This window comes from Perognathus longimembris, chromosome 13 (genome assembly GCF_023159225.1).
Source record: "Perognathus longimembris pacificus isolate PPM17 chromosome 13, ASM2315922v1, whole genome shotgun sequence".
Lineage (NCBI taxonomy): Eukaryota > Metazoa > Chordata > Mammalia > Rodentia > Heteromyidae > Perognathus > Perognathus longimembris.
The window spans coordinates 14,337,752-14,360,352 of NC_063173.1; the positions used below are offsets into that span (position 1 = coordinate 14,337,752).

The 22,601-nt window shown below is 42.8% G+C and overlaps 3 protein-coding genes across 3 annotated transcripts; 2 read left to right on the forward strand and 1 right to left on the reverse strand.

The window, feature by feature from the left end:
* Nucleotides 1-1,258: 1,258 nt before the first annotated feature.
* On the reverse strand, nucleotides 1,259-2,497 carry LOC125361560 (olfactory receptor 52B2). Its single transcript, XM_048360092.1, has one exon. It carries the CDS (start codon nucleotides 2,320-2,322, stop codon nucleotides 1,354-1,356), a length of 969 nt encoding a protein of 322 aa, XP_048216049.1. The 5' UTR covers nucleotides 2,323-2,497; the 3' UTR covers nucleotides 1,259-1,353.
* An 8,918-nt stretch (nucleotides 2,498-11,415) lies between these two features.
* On the forward strand, nucleotides 11,416-12,734 carry LOC125361759 (olfactory receptor 52W1). Its single transcript, XM_048360362.1, has one exon. It carries the CDS (start codon nucleotides 11,429-11,431, stop codon nucleotides 12,389-12,391), a length of 963 nt encoding a protein of 320 aa, XP_048216319.1. The 5' UTR covers nucleotides 11,416-11,428; the 3' UTR covers nucleotides 12,392-12,734.
* Nucleotides 12,735-17,299: 4,565 nt separating this feature from the next.
* On the forward strand, nucleotides 17,300-22,399 carry C13H11orf42 (chromosome 13 C11orf42 homolog). The gene is made up of 3 exons (XM_048359777.1): nucleotides 17,300-17,817; nucleotides 21,099-21,908; nucleotides 22,166-22,399. Exons 1-3 carry the CDS (start codon nucleotides 17,509-17,511, stop codon nucleotides 22,292-22,294), a joined length of 1,248 nt encoding a protein of 415 aa, XP_048215734.1. The 5' UTR covers nucleotides 17,300-17,508; the 3' UTR covers nucleotides 22,295-22,399.
* The last annotated feature ends 202 nt before the right edge of the window (nucleotides 22,400-22,601 follow it).

A 22,601-nucleotide genomic window follows, 5' to 3' on the forward strand; every position in this document is an offset into this window, starting at 1 on the left:
TATTGCCTTTGTCTTGACACAGTTTTCTGCAGTTAAACATAGTCTATGTGAGGCCATTGTTTTGGACTAGCCTCCTGCATTAGACTGCAGATCAGACCACAGTAAAATGAAATCTCCTATGTAATTAACTAAACGCTGTAATGGGTAAGTTTTTCAAAACAAAGGAGATTCTAGAGAATTTGAGGCCTCTAATTCTTCTAAATTCTTCTAAATTCTTGTTCTACGTTGGAACTGAAAGGACATCTCTCCAAGCTTTCTTTTCAGTCAGGTCTTAGATACTAATTGACTAGTTTAAAAAGATATCTTCATGCCTATTTTGTAATGTACATCATTATTACTTGTTATCTGGGAATACCTGAATTACCCTGTCTGGCATTATCAGAGGTGGAACCTAGTATCCTAGTTTTAAAAAAAAAATAGAAGAAATTTCAAGTATCTTTTTTGAGGAGGAGGGATGGGGGAAACTTTTTTTTCCATCTGCAGTGTCAGAAGATTTCAAGAATTAAATCAAACACCTTTGCAAGTCCCTTCTGTTTTAACTCATTAGAGAAAGTAGCTTTGGGCCAGACAACCTACTATTCGTTTTGATTTAGTTTTCATTAGCCCTCTTCTGGTTATAAAGCCAATCTTCTTTGACTGACTTATTAGTCATTTATTCTATTGTTCACAATGAGGAGCTGCCCAATTCTAGAGTCATTAATAAAAGCTAATGAAGTCTTTACATTTGTTACACTTTTGTTACTGTATTTTTAATGTATTTATGGTACAAACATGAAAGATTTCAAAGAGTTTACAGTCAGTTGAGGCTACAAATAAATGTGAAGCTCATTACAATTCACTGTACATAGTTACAAATTTGTTTAGACTACACCAGACATACAAAGGTAGAATCCTTAACTTCTCTGGAGAAATTATAGAATGTAGTGGAGAGCTACTTAATTTTGTATAAAGAATCCAAGCACATTTTGGGATTTAAAAAGGAAGACAAAAAGGACCCCTTCCCTTGTTAAATAAGAATTATTTTTATACATATGTTTATAACTTTCACTTCGTGTGAAGTTCAGTTCTCCATGCTTCTGAAGAATAAACTGATTTACTTAGAACCCCAAAAGCTCAAGCCAGAGGCATGTACACATAGTTGTCATTTCTGCATTTTAGAAAGGAATAAATGAAGAGAGTAGAGGAAACAATGGCTTGGGAGAAAGAAACAAAGTGAAAGAACTAGAGGAGAACACAGGAAAAGCAATGAGATGAAAAGAAAGAGATAGAAGACAAAGAAGGAAAGGAAATGCATCTAAGTCTAGGAAATCTGCCTTCCTTGATGACGCTGGGCATGAAGACTCCTGGGGACCATCAGCCCAGGGCAGAGGAGCGACACCAAGTCTTGATATCAAAGAACCAGTGGGCCACCCCCTCCTGGATCTGCTTTGTCTTCACACCATAGACAATGGGGTTGAGCATCGGGGGCACCACCACATAAAGATTGGCCAGGAGGATGTGGACATGTCGAGGAATGTTACGCCCAAAGCGGTGTGTCAGTAAGGTAAAGAAGGAAGGAACATAAAACATGAGGATGACACAGAGGTGGGACCCACAAGTGCTGAGGGCCTTGTGCCGAGCATCCTGGGAAGGCAAACGAAACACTGCCCGGAGAATCAATGAGTAAGACCCAGTGATGAGGATCACATCCAAGATGACCATGACAATGGGCACTGAGAAGCCATACCAGATATTAACAGTGATGTCAGCGCAGGCTAAACGAGCCACTCCAATATGCTCACAGTACGAATGGGGGACGATGTTGGTTCGACAGAACGGCAGCCTCTTCAGCAAGAAGATCACTGGGAAGATGATACAGAAGCTTCGGATGACAATGGCTAGAGCAATTCTTCGGACCACCGGCCATGTTAACACCGCTGTGTATCTCAGTGGGGCACAGATGGCCACAAATCGGTCAAAGGCCATGGCTAACAGGATAGCTGACTCCCCCACAAACATCGTGTGCACAAAGAACACTTGAGTGACACAGGCATCAAAGGTAATATCGTGAGCATGGAGCCAAAAGATGGCCAGGGCCTTGGGCACAGTGGTGGTAGATAAGAAGATGTCTGTGATGGCCAACATGGAGAGGAAGAAATACATGGGCTCATGAAGGCCCCGCTCTGTGACGATGACCACTATCAGGATGCTGTTCCCCAGGACTGCGGTGACATACATGAAGCAAAGGGGTACAGACAACCACGCGTGATATGCCTCCAACCCAGGGATGCCAAGTAGGACAAAAGCAGCAGGATGGAAGATGGTAATGTTGGCATCAGTCATGATGTATACTGTGTTTTCTGCACTAGCTCAGAAGCTGACACGTCCACTGAAAATGATAGGAAAGCACCTCTGAGGGCATACAGAAATCACAAAAGATAGTGTTGATTTCTAAAAACAAACTGCCAGAGTCCCCTAGAGAATGCACACTTGGGGGTAGAAATCACCTCAGGCCCTTGGTGTTTCATTTGCATGTAGAATTTTTGTGGTCACATTGCTTGAATGTGATGGTGGTGAAACTGATAAGGGCCTGTATTCATCACCTTACAATCATTCCCAGATAGTTCCATATAAATGGCTCTTGATTGTGTCTAGATCGACTTCTCCATGAAACTATTCAAACAACAGTACCTCAGATACCTTCTGAGAAATCAATACATTCTGTTCCCCTTCCCTCTACTTGCTCTACTAACACATGCTCCTTTCCAGCTCATTTTTTTCTCAAACCCTCAGAAAGAGTCAGGTTTCCCTGCTACTGAAATGCATTAAGGGCCAGGCACTAATACCGCATACCTGTCATCGTATCTACTGGGGATGTGGCGATCAAGAAGATCTGGGTACCAGGACAGCCTACGCAGGGGAAAAAGTATGTTTGTAAGGTCCTCATCTCAACTGAAAAAGCATTCCTGACTAGCGGGGAAAGCTCAGAAGTGGTACTTTCCTTCTACACACCTTCCTCTTTTTTTTTTTTTTTCAATTGCATGACACAGACAATAGTAAACCACAGGAAGTAATTCTAAGAATTAGCAGAGTACATCCATCTATATAACGTGTTCAGAAATAGGGATTACTGTTATTTCATCATCCTGATTATTTAACTGTTTAGCCACCATTTTATGTTTTTTTCCAGTAAGCAAAACATCTTAATGAATATTTAGCTATACTAGAGTCCTACTTTTCACCCAGGAAACTCCTTTCCTCCAAAGAGGTTAAGAGGAGACACATAAATGAAAGAAGTATCCAAGGAGAAAAAAGTAGCCTGAGAACAGGTCTCTCAGATGAACTTGGTGTCTCTGATCCTAGACCCAAAGGCCTTCAGGTACACTGGAAAGGTCCACCAGTGATGCACTTAGTGGGCTCAGAACTACGCATCAGGCTTCCGGCAAGTGCTCTGGAAAACACCCCCCCCCCCCGGGTTTCAGCAGAAACAAAGAGAACCCCCCTCTGTTATTTAGAGAAGCTCCAGGGACACCGTGGTGTGACAGGAGTAGCTTCAGGCACAACCACCAAGGAACCTGAAGTGGGAACTACAGAGCAATTTCAGACCAGACTAAGGAAAAACAAGCCCTGACCTGTTTCTTCCCTCTTTTTCTCTTTCTAGTATCTTCTTCAGTTCTTGCAAGTCCTACCCAGCTGTCACTTTTGGTAATGCCAACTCCTTCAATAGGGAGTTGCCTAAAGAAACAAATGATAACAAATGCTGGCAAGGATGCAGCCAAAAGGGAACTCTAATACACTGTTGGTGGGTTCAGCTACTCTGGAAAGCAGTGTGGAGGTTTCTCAAAAAATGAAACACAAAACTACCCTACGATCCAGCAATTCTACTCCTTGGCATTTACCCAAAAGATTACAAACCAGGACACTGCCACCAGCACAACCATGCTTATTTTTTTTTTGTCATTAACCTATATTAACTGTACAAATTAAAGTGATTCCGTGTAATAGCATATATGTATATAGTGTGATACCAAAACTTGTAAATGGCTTACCTTTTTATATATTAGAGAAAATTCAGATTTATCTCTCACTCTTGATCACAGGCACTTAAAAGCAGTATTTAAAGTGTTTTCATAACCTAAAACTACTGTGACTCATGCTGAGAGGCACTAAGATTCCCTTAACTGACATACCCTTAATAATGAATCAATGTTTTGAAATTATTTTAATTACCCAATAAGAAATACATCTATACAATGATATTTTATATGTGTAAAATACATTGTGGTATAGCTAAACAAAGTTAGTTAGCACGTATATTATTTCACACATTTATCATTTGATGGGGGAAATACAAAGTCTACACTCAGCAATTTTCAGCCAATACTATACTGTTATTGACTACAGTCACTATGATATAAAATAGATCTCCTATTCCTCCTGCTTAACTGAAACGTTATGTGTCCTGTCCAACATGTCTGCAATCTTCCCCCGCCCCAGCCTCTGGCAGTTATTATGACTCAAGAAAATATCCACCTACTCGTTTCTTTTATGCCTTCTAAATATTTTTGGGATTCCTTCCAAATTTGAGGAACAGGTGGTATTTTATCAAATGTAAATATCACCCCCCTTTCTTATGATGTATAAACCTACGGAGAACCACAGCTCCATTAATAACCTTTCTGCAAAATGCAGGACATGAAGCAGAATGCAGATGGTATTTCAAGTTTAGTCTCCCAGAATTCTCCTCACTCTGTCACTGAAGAGGTCATAGCGCTAAGCAGAGAGCCCGGAACATGGCAAGCACTTTTGCAATATTTGAACAAGTGAACCATGGGATTACTAAATTCCCTTTTCACTCCAGTAGCTTTGCTTGTTACACCACACACAAGATTATGACCAAAAATCTACATAATTTTTATGACTAATCCTCTTCTCTTGTATAATATCATTTTGAAAACTCCATACACTGACTTCCAACCTTTAATCAAGCATTTTTTTTTCATCACATCCCCTCGGTGTTTTTCCTGGCCCCTTTCCCTATTCCCATTTCTAGCTCCACCAGTGTCCACTACCTGGTTCTACTGATGCCTCAGTCAATGCAGTGTTCTGTTCCCTCTCCCAGCCTCAGTCTTTGGCCTTTACAAATATATTCCTAAACACACACACACACAAACACACACATACACACACTGCTGCCAGTCCCTCCTTCTGCCATCACCAGTGACCTGAAACTTACCTATTGCATTGATTGAGAAAGTGGTTGAAATGAAAACAACAACAAAACAAAAAAAAAAAAACACTTTGCTTATTCTGCAAGAGGAGGAATGATAAGACATGAGAGGGCTGAAGACTGGTCATGTTGGCCTGAGGGAAGATCACTTTTCCAACCCCAGTTAGGACTTTATATCTAGAGTCTGGGAGACCATTGCCTCCCATCTTCTAGAAGGAGGGGCCAATGTCACCCCTGGGATCACTGAGCATGCGGTCAGTAAACCACAGGAGAAATGAAAAGCCTTCCATTGGTGCCAAGAGGTAGCACTAATTCCAAGACTAATTAGTAGCTCTAGACAAAAAAAATATGTACTGTACTTTGAGATATAACATAAAGGTGGTGGTAAGTCCTATCAATAAGTACTTATTAAGCCTTTACTACATCCCTATCACTATATTAACCTTTCAACATAAATTATCTCACTTTTTAGAACAGTTAGAAAGGGCACTATTATTATATCTATTTTGCAGGTGAGAAAATAGAGGCTTAGATAGAACTACACAGCTGATAAGGAAAAAAAAACATAAAGCCATTTCAAGATTTAAGACTTAGTCTTGAACTTAGTCTCCAATTAAGGGAAATAGAACTAAGAGAAATACACCAAAGTCACGCTGGAGGGCCTGTAACCCAATATAGTTTCAAGAAAAGAAGGAACAGAGTAAATAAAAAGCTGGTTAAAATATTTGCACCATTAAAGGAAAATTTATTTCTCACAATTCTTGAAAGCCTAAAACTAAGGTGTGAACAGTGGCAGGGTCTGTTGAGGGCTTATTTCCTGGCTCCTAACAGCTATCTTCCTTCTGTTTTACTATATGATGGAAGGGATAAGAAAACTCTCTGGGGTTTCATGAGAGCTCTACACTCAAAACCTAATTAGCTCCCAAAGCCTCATCTCTAAATGCCATCACACTGCAGATTCGATTCTAATAGATGAATGCGTATTCAGTCACTTCTCAAATGAAAGCATGGTTTAAAAAGATACAAAGAATACAGAATGAAGGTAAGGGAATCAGTTATATAAGGCTGCTGCAATATTCCAGAATAAGGTTGTGAGGTATGAAATAAGATACATGCCAATGGAGATCAAGAAGTGACAGATACACAGGCTCCTAATGAGATAGGTCTTAATGGCTATTTCAATATTGTCTTAGTCCATGTCGCGTGCCATTACACAATACCATAGAGAGAAGTGTGTGTGTGTGTGTGTGTGTGTGTGTGTGTGTGTGTGTGTGTGTTCTTCCTTTTTCTTACAAGGACGTTAATCTCATTCAGGACACCCTACCCTCATGATCTTATCTAATTCTAGTTGTGTCCTGAAGGCTCCATCTCCAAATACTATGACACTGTAGATTGTGGTTGCAACATGCCAATTTGGGGTAGGAAGATACAAACATGCAATCCCTAATAAATGTAGTGAGTCTGTTTATGTATCCACAGGACTATATTTGACATGCAATGACTACTCAGCAATGGTTGCTGAATCCTGTGAACAGCATTAGTACTTTCTGGGTTGCAAGACTCCCCCAGTGCAGTGTGAGCTCACAGAGAGGAAGGAAGATGGGAAGAGAAAAGATAAAGGTACTATGTAGTACCTCCAAGAAAGTCATTTGGTGAGAGATGGACTGATCCAGTCTCACTTCAGGAGCTTTGGAATGCTTCACTTCTGAATGCTGTAGAACATTTACAGGGAACTACTTGTTTTCTATAAGAAAAGCCTTTGGAAAATGATTCCAGAACTCATCTCCTCCATCGCTATTGGTTGAGGGACTTAGTAAAAAGAAAAATGAAAGAAAAAAAGAGAAACATTTTTTCTTTGCCTTTCATTGAGGGCAAAGAATTATTGGATACATTGAGGGGGTTTCAGTGTCTTAATCTAACCACACAGTAACAATGTTGCCTAGGAGACAGAGATCGCAACTGAGAATTCAGCATGCAAGCGGTGACTGGATAAATTTGGTCAAAGGTTATGTCACCGAGATTCTGTGACATAACTCTTTTGTGAAGAAAGAAGAAATATATAAGGAGAGCAAAATCACAAGGAAGTTTGTAAACACTAGATGAGATCTATTCCATCCCCCTACTGGAACTTGAGTTTTATCAGATTGTATTATAATGAAGAAGGAGAACAGTTGCTCTCTCAAATCGGTAGCCTTGGTGTAAGACTATTATGCCAGGGATGGGGGAGTCCCAGACCTCCAAAGCTTTACTGAATATTAAGAACCCAAACATTGAAGGAGCAGAAAGCCTGAGACAGAGAAAAGTGAAGCTATAGACAGAATGGTGGTTTCATGGCTCTTTCCACATTTCCATAGAGTAGAGCCCCCTGACACAGATGCAGTTCCTGAAGTTAAGAGAGGGTAAGCCTTCAACTACTGTGATGACACTGGTTACAGAGGGCTCTCACAGTGACCAGAGAATTGTGATTTGACCATTGAGAGTTGGCCTTCCAACATTTCCAGAAAAGGATTCAGTGTTAAGGTGAGACCACTCAGTGGTCGGTGTAATCTACTGTGTAAGAGGATAATGCATTCCAATGTGTTGTTGCTCAGGAACCACTGAAAGCAGAAAAACATAGACACAAGGACAGAAGTTGATATCTGAGGACTCCATTGCATGGGAGATGGTCTTGGTAGCTGGGTTAACCACAGTGATAAAGGCAGAGTCAATCCCCAAGTTAAGCCTTCTTACTTTTCACACCAGCTTTAGAAGTACCTGAGAAGAGCAATGAATTTCCTCTCCTCCTTCCACCACACCTCCCACCACTGCACCAGTCTGGCATACTGCAAGGTACAGGCTCTGGCACAGGGTTCTACAAGGTGACAGTGATGTTGTCAAATCACCTCCTCCAATATCACATGGAAAGACTAGCCAGAGAACCTCAATCTGTGTTCAGACAGCTTCTAGAAGTGTAGAGCCTAAGAAAATGACCGAGAAAATGTCTAGAGATCAAGCTCTCAATGTATCTTAGATCACTAGAGAGTGAGGTACTCAAAATACAGCAGATTTCTAAGAACTTAATTACTTCCTTTTTGGCCACGTTGGACTGAAGGTCTGTGATTTATTTAAGCAAATGTGCAAGACAGCCAAAAGTCTCATTAGCATTCTCTTGTGGCCCAAAGCATTTTTCCTCCAGCTTTCTCCTTCATGGCTCTCACTACTGCTCTTACTTTCTGAGTGTTCCATTCCTTCCTCACTCCATGAGAGATCACACAGCCCAACAATTAAAAGTTCTTCCTACATATTCCCAGTTGGCAATCTGGGAGCCATCGGCCAATTCTAAAGTTTCTTGCTTTCTTTATCCCAGAAACAGGTACAATTTTTCCCCTAAACTATTATAGAAACCTACTACTCCATGCACTAAATCTGAAATGCTTTTAGTAATAATGTCTGAGCATAAATATGCTAAAGCCAGACTGAATTAGTATTCTAACTCTTGCTATTTACTAGTGGTGTGACCTTGGGCAAGTTATTTAAATTCTCTGTAAAATGGGGAAAAGTTTTGTCTCCTTCAAGTTACCCTGAATGACTGTTAAAAGATTAGGCCTTAAGTGTTACATGAATATATAAGAAGTGCTATGGGGGGCTGGGGATATGGCCTAGTGGCAAGAGTGCTCGCCTCGTATACATGAGGCCCTGGGTTCAATTCCCCAGCACCACATATATAGAAAACGGCCAGAAGTGGCGCTGTGGCTCAAGTGGCAGAGTGCTAGCCTTGAGCAAAAGGAAGCCAGGGACAGTGCTCAGGCCATGAGTCCAAGGCCCAGGACTGGCCAAAAAAAAAAAAAAAGAAGAAGAAGTGCTATGGGACTGTTGGTCATTACTTTGATCAGAGAACATTTCCACTGACCTTCCCAAGAAAAGTCAAAGACTGCTTTCCCTCACTGCCATTGTAACTGGCCCTGAACTGATGTAATTGTCTGCATCTTCCTCCAACAAATTGTTGGTATCACTCTGCCCATCAGACCATGTGCTTCTGGAAAGCAATAGGGATGAACGGTCATGCCACTGTCTCCATTACATGGCACAGGGCCAGGCACCAAAGAGACTCAACACATTTTGCCAGAGAACAGTTCAAACACAATTGATATATTAGAAAACGGAATGTCATGTGGCTTTCAGGTTTGCTTACATTTTTGAGAACCAAGGTACGCAGAGAAAACTGCACATAGGGAACCAAGCTGGAAAGCCCAGCATGTACACACTTCAAACATCCCATGCTCACCTTAGCCTATCACGTAACGGTATGAATTCCACCCATCTGTTTCTGATGGTACAGCCCTCAGTTTCTTTTAAGCTCCATTCTGCTTCACATTCATTTACAAGATCCTTCTATCACTCATTTCAATAAAGAAGACTCAGGTCTTCTTCAAGGCAAGATGTCATATTTGTGTGTTTTCTAACCATTTCACCTGTGTAAAATAATTCCTCTATTTTTATTAGGTTCCACTCCTTTTTTCAAAAGTGCTATATTAATAAAGTTAAATATTGTGCCCATTTTTCCAATAAGCCCCCTAGGTTTTATTGAGTGATTTTTTTTTACATACTGTGGTATTTTTAAAGATGTTTCTTTGTAGTAGGAAAAACTGCATTTGGCACTGTATAGTTGACACTGAATAACTCTTCTCCATGAACACCTGAGACTCCTAAAACTGTAGCTTCCCATGTTAGTTATAGGCCTAGCAGTTCTGTCCCACAGTCAAATGCAAAACCTTCACAGTGAATTTAAGCAAAGTACATTATATGCATGTGTGGAAATAACTCAGTGAAATCTCTTTGTACAATTACTATATACTAATAAAAAAGAGAAAAAACTATGTGTATAGCCAACTATGTGCTAGATGTTATGAAGAAATGAAGATAGTATTCAGCGGGATGAGACAAAATTACAAATAAATGGGATAAATTCTGTGAAAGAATTATGCAGTCTTTTCTCCCAGGCTTCCCAGCAAAGACCTCTGAGAGAAAGTGTTCTTTCCCAAATCTTTCCACCCATCTCTTTCTTTGCTTTTCCATTTCTCTGCCTCCTTTCTGAGCTCACTGAGTTAGTTGCTAAGCCCATCATCATTGAGCAAAGGGAAAACAGGGAAGAGTTAATATAGCACAAGTGGGAGGAAGGAGCACCCTGAGGGAAACAGATAAAAACAGCCACATAAATGGCCCCACAGGCTTTGGTCAAAGGTGAAGAGAGACGGCCAACACACTGTGCTCAGGATCACTCCTCCGGCCTTCTGTTGGTGGCTTCTTCCTTGTTCTACACTTAGGAATCCATCTATTCGTCCTGCTTCCTCCAACATCAGAGGTGCTTCTTCTTCATGTACCTGCTACTCTGGGTCAAGGGCATTTCCTCCCTGCTACCTCTCCTCTCTGGTGACCTCGGGTTTGAGATTCTAGTGGAACCCTCTTCTGGATTGTGAAGGATGAAAGAAGACAAAGAAGGGAAGTTTGTTTTCTTGCTGCTATCTCTTTCTCCATTGCTCAGTCATCCCAGCGTTAATTCTCTGCCTGGTGTTTAAGTTTACTATTTCAGCATCAATTTCAGAATAATGTAAGCACCCCACACCTACAAACACACCTATTTTCTCCTGTCACTCTAGGCTCCTAGCTTCAACCTAGATCCCATTGGTGTAGTTATAGTTTGTTTGTTTTTTTCTATTCTGCCTCTTTGCTTAGAAAATTGGCTCAAGAATCTTAGAGCTAAGAAAGACTTAAGATCATTGTACCCACCCTTATTGTAGGGGGGGAGAAAGCTGCAACTCGAGTCCTTTTAAATGTACATGGTCAATGGGACAGCATAATCTGATAGCCACCCATATATAAACACTAAGACTGGCTCCACTTAGACCTTGACGGAGAAGAGGATTGACCTCAGCGCTGACCTCCAAGTAGAGAACTCTAGCCTTTCTAGCCACTGCCGCAGTCACCTGCTTCCTAACTACTTCTCCCTATCACTGCCCCTGCATCTCCCCTATAGCATGCATGGGATTTAGAAGGAAAGGATGGCTTTAATTACCCAAGCAAGTTATACTCCTGTAATGTTCCAGGCCCTTTACTGCATCTATACCAACACCATGAATGGCTTTGTATCATTGTGACACTCCCTAAGCCTCTCCTTTTGTCCTTCCTCTGTCAGGAATCATGCCCCCCTGAGCCCTCTGGCCTCATCCCCTCACCCCAAGGATGGCAGAAACCTTACATTCCAACTCTACCTTCCTACGCCCAGCTTTCTTCATACTGACTGGCATCCCAGGGTTAGGGGGTGCCCAGGCCTGGCTAACAGTACTATTTGGGCCTATGTATCTGCTGGCCCTGCTAGGTAATGGAGCACTGCTGACAGTGATGTGGATAGACCCCACACTGCACCAGCCCATGTTTCTACTTCTGGCTACACTGGCAGCCACAGACTTGGGTTTAGCCACATCTATAGCCCCAGGGCTGTTGGCTGTGCTATGGCTTGGGCCTCGACCTGTGCCCTATGCTGCCTGCCTGATCCAGATGTTCTTTGTACATGCGCTGACCGCCGTGGAGTCTGGTGTGCTTTTGGCCATGGCCTGTGATCGTGCCGTGGCTGTAGGACGCCCACTGCACTACTCTATCCTCGTCACTAAAGCCCGCGTGGGCTATGCTGTCTTGGCACTGGCACTGAAAGCTGTGGCCATTGTGGTACCTTTCCCTCTGCTGGTGGCACGATTTGAGCACTTCCACGCCAAGATCATACACCATGCCTACTGTGCACACATGGCAGTGGTAGAGCTGGTGGTGGGGAACACCCGGGCTAACAACTTATATGGGTTGGCACTTTCACTGGCTGTGTCAGGCGTGGACATTCTGGGCATCGCTGGCTCCTACGGACTCATTGCCCATACTGTGCTTCAGCTGCCAACTCGGGAAGCCCGTGCCAAGGCCTTTGGGACGTGCAGTTCTCACATCTGTGTCATTCTGGCCTTCTATGTGCCCGGTCTGTTCTCTTACCTCACACATCGCTTTGGTCGTCACACTGTTCCTAAGCCTGTGCACATCCTGCTCTCCAACATCTACCTGCTGCTGCCACCAGCCCTCAACCCCCTCATCTATGGTGCCCGCACCAAGCAGATCAGGGACCGGCTCCTGGCAACATTCACATTCAGAAAAGGCCAGTTCTAGTGGACAGAGGTAACACTGGGGCCTAGGGGTGGAGAAAGGTTTACCTGGAGCAATGTCTGGAGTGTACATGTGAGTTATGCCATCTGTTCTATGGGTATGACTGTGGTAATCACTCAGTAGATATTTGCTGTGATACCCATACTGGCATCAGTAGACTTTATCCTAGCCACGTGTCCAGCTTGGAAGGAGGTAGAGGTAGGGAGCTACACATTACCATACAGGGAAACTAAGAAGATAGAGGCCCTAAAGTGGAGATCATAAGATCTAACTGAAATCTCTTTAATAACCCCCCACCCAGCCAGCCCATTATTTTAAATCTGCCTAACTCCTCTATCAATCCCAAATATGGAGACTTGGCACTCCCACAGAGGGTAAACTACCTCTGGTGTGTAAACCACTTGAGTACTAGTCCGGGATCAAAGCTTTCCCTAGCTTGGGGCCAGATTTCCATTTTCAGCCATCCTCAGTGTTCTAGGTAAGTGTACCCTGTCATACCAATTTAAGTAGAACATGGGTTGGAAACCTTCCCCATTCAGATAATCCTCTTGGTCTCTTTTCCCATCCCCAGCTCCCACCAAAGCCACAACATCTTTCTCTGGGCCTGCAACTTCAGAGACAGAATCCCAAATGAAAAAAATAATTAATATCCCAGATCACATCACTTCCTTGCCAGCCACTGCCCTACTGCCTTTGTGTGCAATTCAAACAAGAACATAAAAGCCTCCAATCTAATCCCCATCAGCACCTGTATCTGTCCTCTCAATGTTACTGTAAGCATCAATGTTGGTTCAATATAGTGAAAAAGGAATATTTCACACTGCTGTAGCTGACAAAGTATAGAGAAAGTAAACAGGAAGTGGCAGGGTGCGGCCTAACACTGGGTTTTAGCTAAGATTGTACAATGGAAGGAAACTGTAGAATAGTCTTTCATACCAGGAAGGAGTTCATAAAGAGTATAAACTCAAATAGAAGGCAGGTCACTGTTAGGTCTGGTGCAGTCTGCACAGGCAGACCCAAGCTCCAAGAAAGCTTTTATTACCACATGTCGATAACTGTGTTAGCCATGAAAACCTAACAGGAGCAACCCAGCTCATACACCGCAAGCAGCTGGGGTGAGCGCCACGGGTCACCAAACAGAAGAGGCAACTGTAGACCCAAAGAAAGCAGATGATGCCATCTCTGGGATCATGCAAGGGTCTCACCAGATCCTTACAAACAAGGAACTCAAGCGATGGCCCAGAAGATCGGCATGGTTTTCAGATGTTGTCACACTGAACCCAAGTAAATGAGGAGAATATCTACAGGCAACCCAAGTGTGAGTTCATTCATTGTCAAGACTTTTATTTTTTCATGGACTTCTGCAGTGATTTTGTGGATACCTGTGACATAAATTAATCCTAATGGATCGTGAGTGTTTTAAGATGTCCATATCCTCTTCATGAGTCTCCTTTAATAAACGTATCCTGAGGAAATAACTGAGATGTCAGCAAACACATATGCAGTAAGATATTTATTACAACATTATAAAGAAATATAGAGAAATTCCTGTGTGATTATCCCGTGTCACACATATGTATACATACACCTTTTTTTTTTTTTTTTTTTTTGCTTTTCCCTCTCATATATGAAAAGGAAAATCACGGGCAGCCAATGTTCATAAGCAATGAATCCCGCCTTCCTCTCCCCACAGGAAGATTCTTCTAAGGCACCTTCAACCCCTGGTTGTACACAAGTGCAAGGTAGCTGGCTCCAAAGCTGTGTGTTGTCAATTTTAAGAACTTGCTCCCTTCAAGCCAAAACTATACACTTTGGACATTCATATTTTGCTCTGGATTGAGGCTGCATTACATACCTACCACATGATACAATTAGAAAGCTATTCCAGCATTCTTTCCTTCCTCATCAAAGCCTGAGAAAAATTAACTCTATGATACAGTCCATTTACCTACAATTTCAAAATGAAAAAAAAAAAAACTGAAGAAATAAGGTTTCCCCCCCACCCCCATCACTTTGGTCCAAAACCTGACTTCAGCCATCATGATTCTCTTTATAGTCTTTATCTCCTTTAATGCAAATATCCATACATTAACTGGAGAAAAATGTTGATGTGATTAACTACAGAGCACTGCCCTGAATCCCACTAGAGTATTCCTTAATATATGATATAGTCCCTTCCTATAATCTCAAAAGTTCTCAATTCTAGGATAAAAGTTTCAAATAAGGTATGAAGAAAGATGTGTGTGACCATCCCTGCAGCCTGACGGATGAGACTTGTTAAGAGCTCTTTATCACTCTAAAGTCTTTCTTTCTTTCTTTCTTTCTTTTTTTCTTTGTTGAGGGGATTGAACTCAGGGCCTGGGCACTGTCCCTGAACCTCTTTGTGCTCAAGGCTGGTGCTCTACCATTTGAGTCACAGCGCCACTTCCAGTCTTTGAGTGGTTAACTGAGATAAGAGTCTCATGGGGACTTTTCTGCCTAGGCTGGGTTCAAACTGCAACCCTCAGATCTATTTCCTGAGTAACTAGGGTTACAGGACTGGGGACTGTTCTTGCACTCCCTTTTGCTCAAGGCTCATTTTGCTCATTCTACTTCGTGAGCCACAGCCACTTCCTCTAAAGTCTTTCTTGTTAGCATTATTCTACACTACCCAAGGGCTGTGTGCAAAGTACATCCTATTTCACCAATACCCCACTTTCTCCCCATCTACTCCCCCACCCTTTCATCCTGGGCTCTCATCATCTGCATGTACATCATTCTCTGCCTCTGCTCCTCACCCCACTCTCTTCTTCTGCATCTTTGCCTCCTTGCACTGCCTCTGGTTCTAATTCTTATAGATGTCTTTTCTTCTACCTTTGTCTTCTTTACTTGGAATTCCCTTTTATAAAGAACAGAGATGCCAACTATACTACATGTAGTATAGTGACCAGCCAAAATAAAACTTGTGCTAAGCCAGGCATCATGATACAGGCCAGAAATCCCCCCAGCACTTGGAAAATAGAAGCAAGAGGATTTGAAGCCATCCTGAGCTGTAGTGTGTTCAAGGCCAGCCTGTGCTGAATATTAAGATGACAACAACCCAGGCCCAGGCTTAGAGATGTATGGGTGTATACATAGCAGCTCAGTGGTAGAGCATGCTTGCTGAGCACATAAAGCCTTTGGATGGACTGGATCCTTAGCACCATTTAAAAAAAAAAAGACTAACTGGCACAAGATGGAAGGAACTTGGTTTTACTTGTCTTAATAAGAAATGTGAGGTTTGTGACTCACTGTGGCTTCTCTTTCACCCTATCTCCTTCCCACTAAACCACTATGTTCTTTCCATCTAATATGCACCTCTTCTGCCACACACTAAATGAACACAAAGAACATGTCCATTTCTCTCTTTACCAAAAATAATTAAAATCTCATTATTAAAGCTGGAATCGAGCAGACTTACATTTGAATCCTCTATGAACTTACTGTATGCCGTGGACCTCTGGGAATCTTTTCCTCAGTTTATTAATGAAATAATAACAGTGCCTACTATTATTAGAGGTTCCTAAGAGGATTATTAAAGATAATGCATCCAGTATCTGACACAGACTTCATGACATATGAGCTCAACAAGTACCTGATATTAATTCTTCTCCTGGAAAAGAGTCTTGACAACTCTTTCCCATCACTGTAGAACTCTTTGTGGCCCACACTCATACTTTCTTGTTCAGATGACAACTAGCTTTGCAGATAGCTCTACAAGCGGGCCCCACACAAGGGAAAATGGCTCCTAAAAAGGCTCTCTAGAATTCAGAAGAACCACTCATCTCCACAAAAACATTAAGCAGAGATCTCTGGACAGAGACACAGAGGAAATAATGAATAGATAAGAGCTGCAATGGGAGAGAACTACTACACACAAATAAGACTAAGACAGGGAATTAAGAAAATTTTTCTAAAATGTACCTGAGTAAATGTTATGGTTTCCTAAAATTTCTCACCGGTTACTAAGGCAACATTATTCCAATTAGATTCTTACTCTCCACATAGTTACTGCTCAGCATGACACCCTCCTACACACATGCCTGCTTTTACTGCATTATAATCCACCCCGTTAAAAATAGGCTTCACTGGGCATTGTGCTTCCTATTTGTAACCCTATCTATTTGGGAGGAGAAAAAGACTGTGGGTTCAAGGCCCACACAGACAAAAGATAGCAAGACCCTATGACAAAAAAGCAAGATGAAGCCAAAAAGCCAGCCCAAGAAGAAAAGCCTATGAGATTCTGTCTATAATTAACCAGAAAAAAAAGCTGGGCTAGAGGAGTGGCTCAAGTAGTAGAGGACCAGCTGTAAGAAAGACAAATGAGAGCACAAGACCCTGAGTTCAAGTTCCATCCATATGGCAAAAAAAAAAAAAAAAAAAAAAAAGCCAAGACAAGCATGGTGGTCTTATCTATAGTATCAGCTATCCAGGAAGCCAAGTAGGGGTATCACAGCCTGGGGCCAGCCCATAGCAAAGCATAAAACCCTGCCAGAAAAACATACTATAGGCAAAAGGGATGCGATGGGGTTGTGGCTCAAGTAACAGAGAACTTGCTCAGTACCACACAAATAAAGTTGTTTTCTAAAAGTGGGTTTCAATGTAAGCTGCCCAATGAGCTTCTTAGAAGTTGCTATGGCTAGGCACACCCCAGACCAATTAAATCAGAATCTTTGGAAATACACAGGCACCAGTAATTTTTTAAACCCCCAGGTAATTCCAAAGTGTAACAAAGGTTGAGAACCACTGCTTCATTTTCAGTATAAATGTTTGTTCATTTATACTTCCATGTCCTTCACGACCCCAATCACCCTTACAAAGGCGTCATCTATAGGTAATGCCACAGCAAATCGTTTCAGGGAGGCAACACACACACATACCTGAATGATGAATAGATGGCTCAAAAACATGAACCACATCCCAGCACTGGAGAAGCTGAGACAGGAGGACTATAAGTTTGAGTCAATCTGGGGTGACTTAACAAGACTCTTCTGCTGAATGAAAGAGAAAGAAGGGGAAGAGGAAGAGAGGGGAGAAGAGGGAAGAATTGGGAAGAGGTAATCTGGAGATATATGCTCAATGCTAGAGCACTTGCCTAGCATATGCAGGGCCCTGGGCTCAATCCCCATCACTACAAAAAAAGAAAGGTATGGCCCATAGGCTGTAGGAAGGCTGGGAAAGTTGTTATCCTCTACCTACCCAGGCCTCCATCACCTGGCAGGACCTCTATGACCTCATGCTGCAACAGGTCACAACCAACTCATAGGGGCTCACCTAACTGGGCAGCTTGGGGTTCTTGCAGCAGCCACTGCCCTTCCCAATCCTTCCTACACCCCACCATGTTGGTTAGTACCCCCCACTTGCTAACTCTGGATGAAGCTGATGCCACTTGGACTCTCATCAAAGATAAGGTGGGTAAAGTCTGATCTGGATGGACCTGAGTAGTCTGTGAGTAGGAAGAGGGAGTTTAAGACAATAATAACTAATATTTATTCAGTGTCTGCTATGTGTCAAACTGTCCCACTTACCCACAACTGGAAAAAAATGGTAAGGCAGTGACAATGGGTAAGGAACATATGAGAGCAGAGAGAAATAGTGTTAAGTTAAAGAGAATTAGGCGGCCCAGAAGGCTTCCTGAAGTAGGAATAAGGAATCAAGTCACCAAAGGTGGGCAGGGGGTAGAAGTAGCTGGTACATAAAAGGTGTAATAAACAATTGAATGAATTAATGAGCAAGTAGATAGATGAGCAAGCAGCACACTACAAGTAACATCCTGCAAAAGTCAGAACAAGAAAAAAGGAAAATGTGTAATTCCAGGCTTGAACACATCATCTTCAAGCAGAGTCCATTCAGACTCAAAGCACCTGTGATGGCACATAACGTCTAATCTCTTGGAAGCCGATCAGACCAAAAAGCCAGAAAGGCAGAAGTAAGAAAGTCAATGTTTTCCCAAGATATTAGAGTAACTGGTTCCAGCAGCACATTAGTTTGCCCTGGACTGGACCAGCTAGAACTAGGATGAAAGTAAATAGTGTCTTCCACTAAACAGTACACCATCTCTGAGTATGAAAAAAAAGTCACTATATTGTTTTGGGAAAAAAACAGGGTGGAGATGAACAGGATGGGAAATTCAAGGAATAGGGCAACTTTGAGTTACCAGGTTTGTCTATTAATAATTTACTGGGCACTTTGTAAAACATTGGGCTAACCCCCTCATATGGCTCAAGAGCTACCACATTCATAATTTAAAGCAACCAAAGTTTATCTAGGAAGATAATCTACCAGCACTTACCAAGGCTGTCTCTTCGAAACCTAACTCTAAAGGCGCGCAGAAGTATAAGCTCAACAGAAACAGACAACAGTCTCAAGTGCAACTTGAGACCAATAGCACAGTCACCCTAGCCAAGAACTAAACAACTCAACAACCTATTATTCCTATTTTAGGATAACCACTGGGGCTCTCAAGCATAAAAAGAAAGGCCTAGCTGGGCATAGTAGTAGTACACGCCTGCAATTCCAGCACTTGGGAAGACAAAGGCAGGATGATATCAAGTTCAAGGACAAATGGTCTAAACAGTAAGACTATATATCAAATTTTATAAGGAAAGATGAAAAAAAAGAAAAGGAAAGCATAACAAGCCTCACAGAAAAAACAATGTTTATACATTAGGGAAGAGCCTCCAACAAAGACAGAGATTCATTCTTTTAGCAGAACCCTAGACAATAAGCACTATATGCACTATGTGTTTTGCATGTCACACACTGACAGGAGGATACGTGTAGGACACATTCCCATTTGTCACATTTGTTCAGGATCCTATAGACTAAGGGAGCACCTAGGATGCAATTCTGAGGTTATGCATGCTGGTTATGTTTTCACTGTTATGGGGCAAAACACTTCATTCCAAACTGTCACCAGTGCACTGCACTGCCCTCACTCCTAGAAAGCCAACTAGGCCCTCTCAGAGCTCTGCTCTTCAGTATTGTATTCCCACCCTAACTAAAGTGTTCCTGTAGTCCTGAAGCAAAGGAAAAGGAATGATGGAAAATTCTTCCTTGTAGAGCAGACAGTACAATTATTTTCTTGACCAGATGACAAGGTGATAATCATTAAGCTACCCTATTTTAATACTTGAAGGAAGCACTTCCAAAACAGCTTCGTATAACAAAAAGTAGATTCACTTTAGGGGACCACTGGGGGAATTCTACCAGAAGGCCAGGAAAATGGACAACACCATCAGTAGGGGCACAGATAAGTGGGATTTGGGGGCTAGAGAGTATAACATTTCACCTTAAGCACTGAGCTCAAAGCAGTCCAAATAATTTTTGTGTGCCACTGCTCCCTAGGAGAACCAAGAGCCAGAAGTCTTGGCCAATGAAATCTTGAATGAGATGAGATCATAGCACCCAAATACTAAAACGAATTTTGCTGAATTCCCAGTTATCTCTACAACTGGGTTACCAAGCTCTGCACCCTCCCAGCCTCTCCCCAACAAAAACAAGAAAAAAGTTCAAAAGACAAGGGAACTGGAATTCCTAAAAGCATATTATTAGTCCTATTACAAAGATGAGACCTCAAGTTCACTACGAGAAAGGGTGGAAAGTATCCCCTACAGAAAGAGTGGAAAGTATATATAGTAAGAGGCATCACAGCATATAGACAAAGAATGAACATTATAAACATATTTCTGTCCACTTTTTCTTGGTTAATGATATTATCCATGTAACCAATCACCTAGAAATGCTCCTTAAGCATTCTTTGGTCCACATCCCAATAGCCAAATTCTACTAATACTATAACATATATACATATGTATATGTATATATATTATATACATATACATATATATACATATATGCACATATATACATATATATTATATATACATATACATACATACATACATATATATATATATATATATATATATATATATATATATATCACCATCCCTTTATTTTAGTTCAGGGACTTACATTTTGCCTAGAGTATTACTCTTGCATTTTTAAGCCTTCCTGTTAATAATCAGTTCTCTTAAACACCTGTATGGTCCTTTTCCTTCTGCCCAGAGCCCTTCAAGTGCCTTCTCATTGTTCTCAGGATACAATTCCATCATTTATGAAAGGCCCACACACAAAGCCTTTCACAATTGAGTTCCTGTGTGCCTTTCCCTCTTCATACCTTACATGTAACTAATAGGAAATTATGTGTTCCCAAATGTAACTCTTGTGGTTTGAAAATTCTTTTTTAACTGGCTGCCCCTTCTCCCTGGAATGACCATTTTCCTACCTGTTAATTCTTTTGAAGCTCAAGTATTACCACCTAGAAACCTTCTTTGGTCCTCTATCAAAGACAAAGGCTTTGGATAACTTCTTCATGCCTTGTTCTCTATTATTTTACTTAGCTGACTATAGTATACATTTTTGTCTCCTCCATTAGACAAAGCGAAAATAAGACAAGGACAAAGTTTCATTCTTTCTTGTGTCCCAGTAGCTAACCTACTCTGGCTCATAGTAAACATTCAAAGTTTTGCTATAGGAAGGAACAGGGAGAAAAACAGGAAGTGTAAGTCTTTTGATATGTTATACAGAGGTAATGAAACACAAATGATGGGAAGTTCGATCTAGAATAAGGTACAAACTAACTCCTGATCTTAACTCAGTCCCTGACTTACAAACTGACCTCCTGCAGGTTATCGAGGAGCGCTTTGGGTCCAATGTGGTAGCAGTACCTTTCCTGTCGGATGCAGCCTGCTATGACCTATTGGGGGTGCTAGTGAAACAGTCCCGCCCAGTACACACCCGCTTGGCTTTGCCGGGTCGGCAGGGCCGGAAGGCACTCAAGCCCGTGGGGCCGCTACCAAACCTTCTAGAACAGGCAGGGTCAGAAGGTGCCTTTGCCCACTGCACTCGGGAATACTCACCAAATGGCCGAGCCGAGATAGCCTATGAAGAGATGCGACTGTTGGATGGGCAGCCCTGCCGGATCCGCCTACATATGGGTGGCCTGCGCAAGAAGGTTGCCTTCCTGCTGCTGCCACCGGGGCAGGTGAGCCTACAGCAGACTCTTCCCTGGCTCCGAAGCACCCACAGCATCTATGTCATCTACCAGGTCTTCTCCTGCTCCTGGCTGCAGCTGGGGTTGTTGCCTACAGCCCGTGAACCTCAGCTGCTCCGATTACAGCGGTCATTGCCTGTCGCCTTTTCCTGCCTCAAGTTTTCACTGCAGCCCAAGGGTGTTCTGGGACCACAGAAGCCTCTGAACAAAGACCCATTGCCTCATGGGGTCCACTGGGTCAAACCCAACCTCAGCATCACACCAACGCTGGCCCCCACGTCAGCACCTGCTGATATCCCTGAGGATGCTGATGTACCCCCTGCTGTCCCTGCCCCACCTACACCTACACCACCTCCCCAAGAAGGGCCTGAAGGCAGACCCACCAGATTCTCCTGCAAGGGTCGAAACCCCTTCCGGAGGGGGCCCCAGATGCTGTCAGGTACTGCTAGGGGAAGTGAAAACGAGACAGATGGGAGGGACAAAGTGGAGAAGGGAGAAGGGATGGAGAGTACAGCCCAGGAATGTGAGGGGCATCCAAGGTTGTGCATAGGACCCTGAAGGGGATAAAGTGAAGGAGCCAAGGGAGAGTGAAATCGAACTTGGGCCTCGTTAGGGGTTGGGGATAGCACAGAGGACCAGGGGGAGAGGGACTAGGGAGGAAGACATGAGTCAAGCTGTGACTATCCCCAACCCTGGCAGAGAACTGGCTCTTCAGCCCCCGCAGCCCCCCACCAGGAGCCCAGGGTGGGGGCCCCGGGGACCCCGACCGGCACTCCATGTCCCTGCCCCTGCTGCAGGGTCTATCCTCGGAGTTCGACAGCGACGACTAAAGCTGAGGCAAGAGATTCGGGGGGCAAGACCCCCAAGATCTGGCATAGGGGTACTGGTCCCCAATAAACATCAACTGCTGCTCCCCCTAACCATCCTGGGCCCATGGTGCTTCTTTCTTCTGGGCCCCAAGGAAGGCAGAGAGTCCCCAGTTTTGTTTCCCCCACCTAGGCTTCAAGTCCCCACACCCTCCTGGGGCAAAAAAGGAAATCTTGAAACCCTAGCATGAATGCGACTACCAGCGAGAAGAAAAAAACGCCCAATGATTCCCCAATCTATGTACAATCTTTTGGGGGCCCCACCCCACAG

Excerpts from the sequence above, each read along its gene's own strand:
- LOC125361560 (XM_048360092.1), bottom strand. The coding sequence starts at position 2,322 with ATGACTGATGCCAACATTACCATCTTCCATCCTGCTGCTTTTGTCCTA.
- LOC125361759 (XM_048360362.1), top strand. The coding sequence starts at position 11,429 with ATGGCAGAAACCTTACATTCCAACTCTACCTTCCTACGCCCAGCTTTC.
- C13H11orf42 (XM_048359777.1), top strand. The coding sequence starts at position 17,509 with ATGCAGGGCCCTGGGCTCAATCCCCATCACTACAAAAAAAGAAAGGTA. Across the intron at positions 17,818-21,098 it reads GGACTCTCATCAAAGATAAG|GTTATCGAGGAGCGCTTTGG; the intron begins GTGGGTAAAGTC and ends GACCTCCTGCAG. Across the intron at positions 21,909-22,165 it reads CCCAGATGCTGTCAGGTACT|AACTGGCTCTTCAGCCCCCG; the intron begins GCTAGGGGAAGT and ends ACCCTGGCAGAG.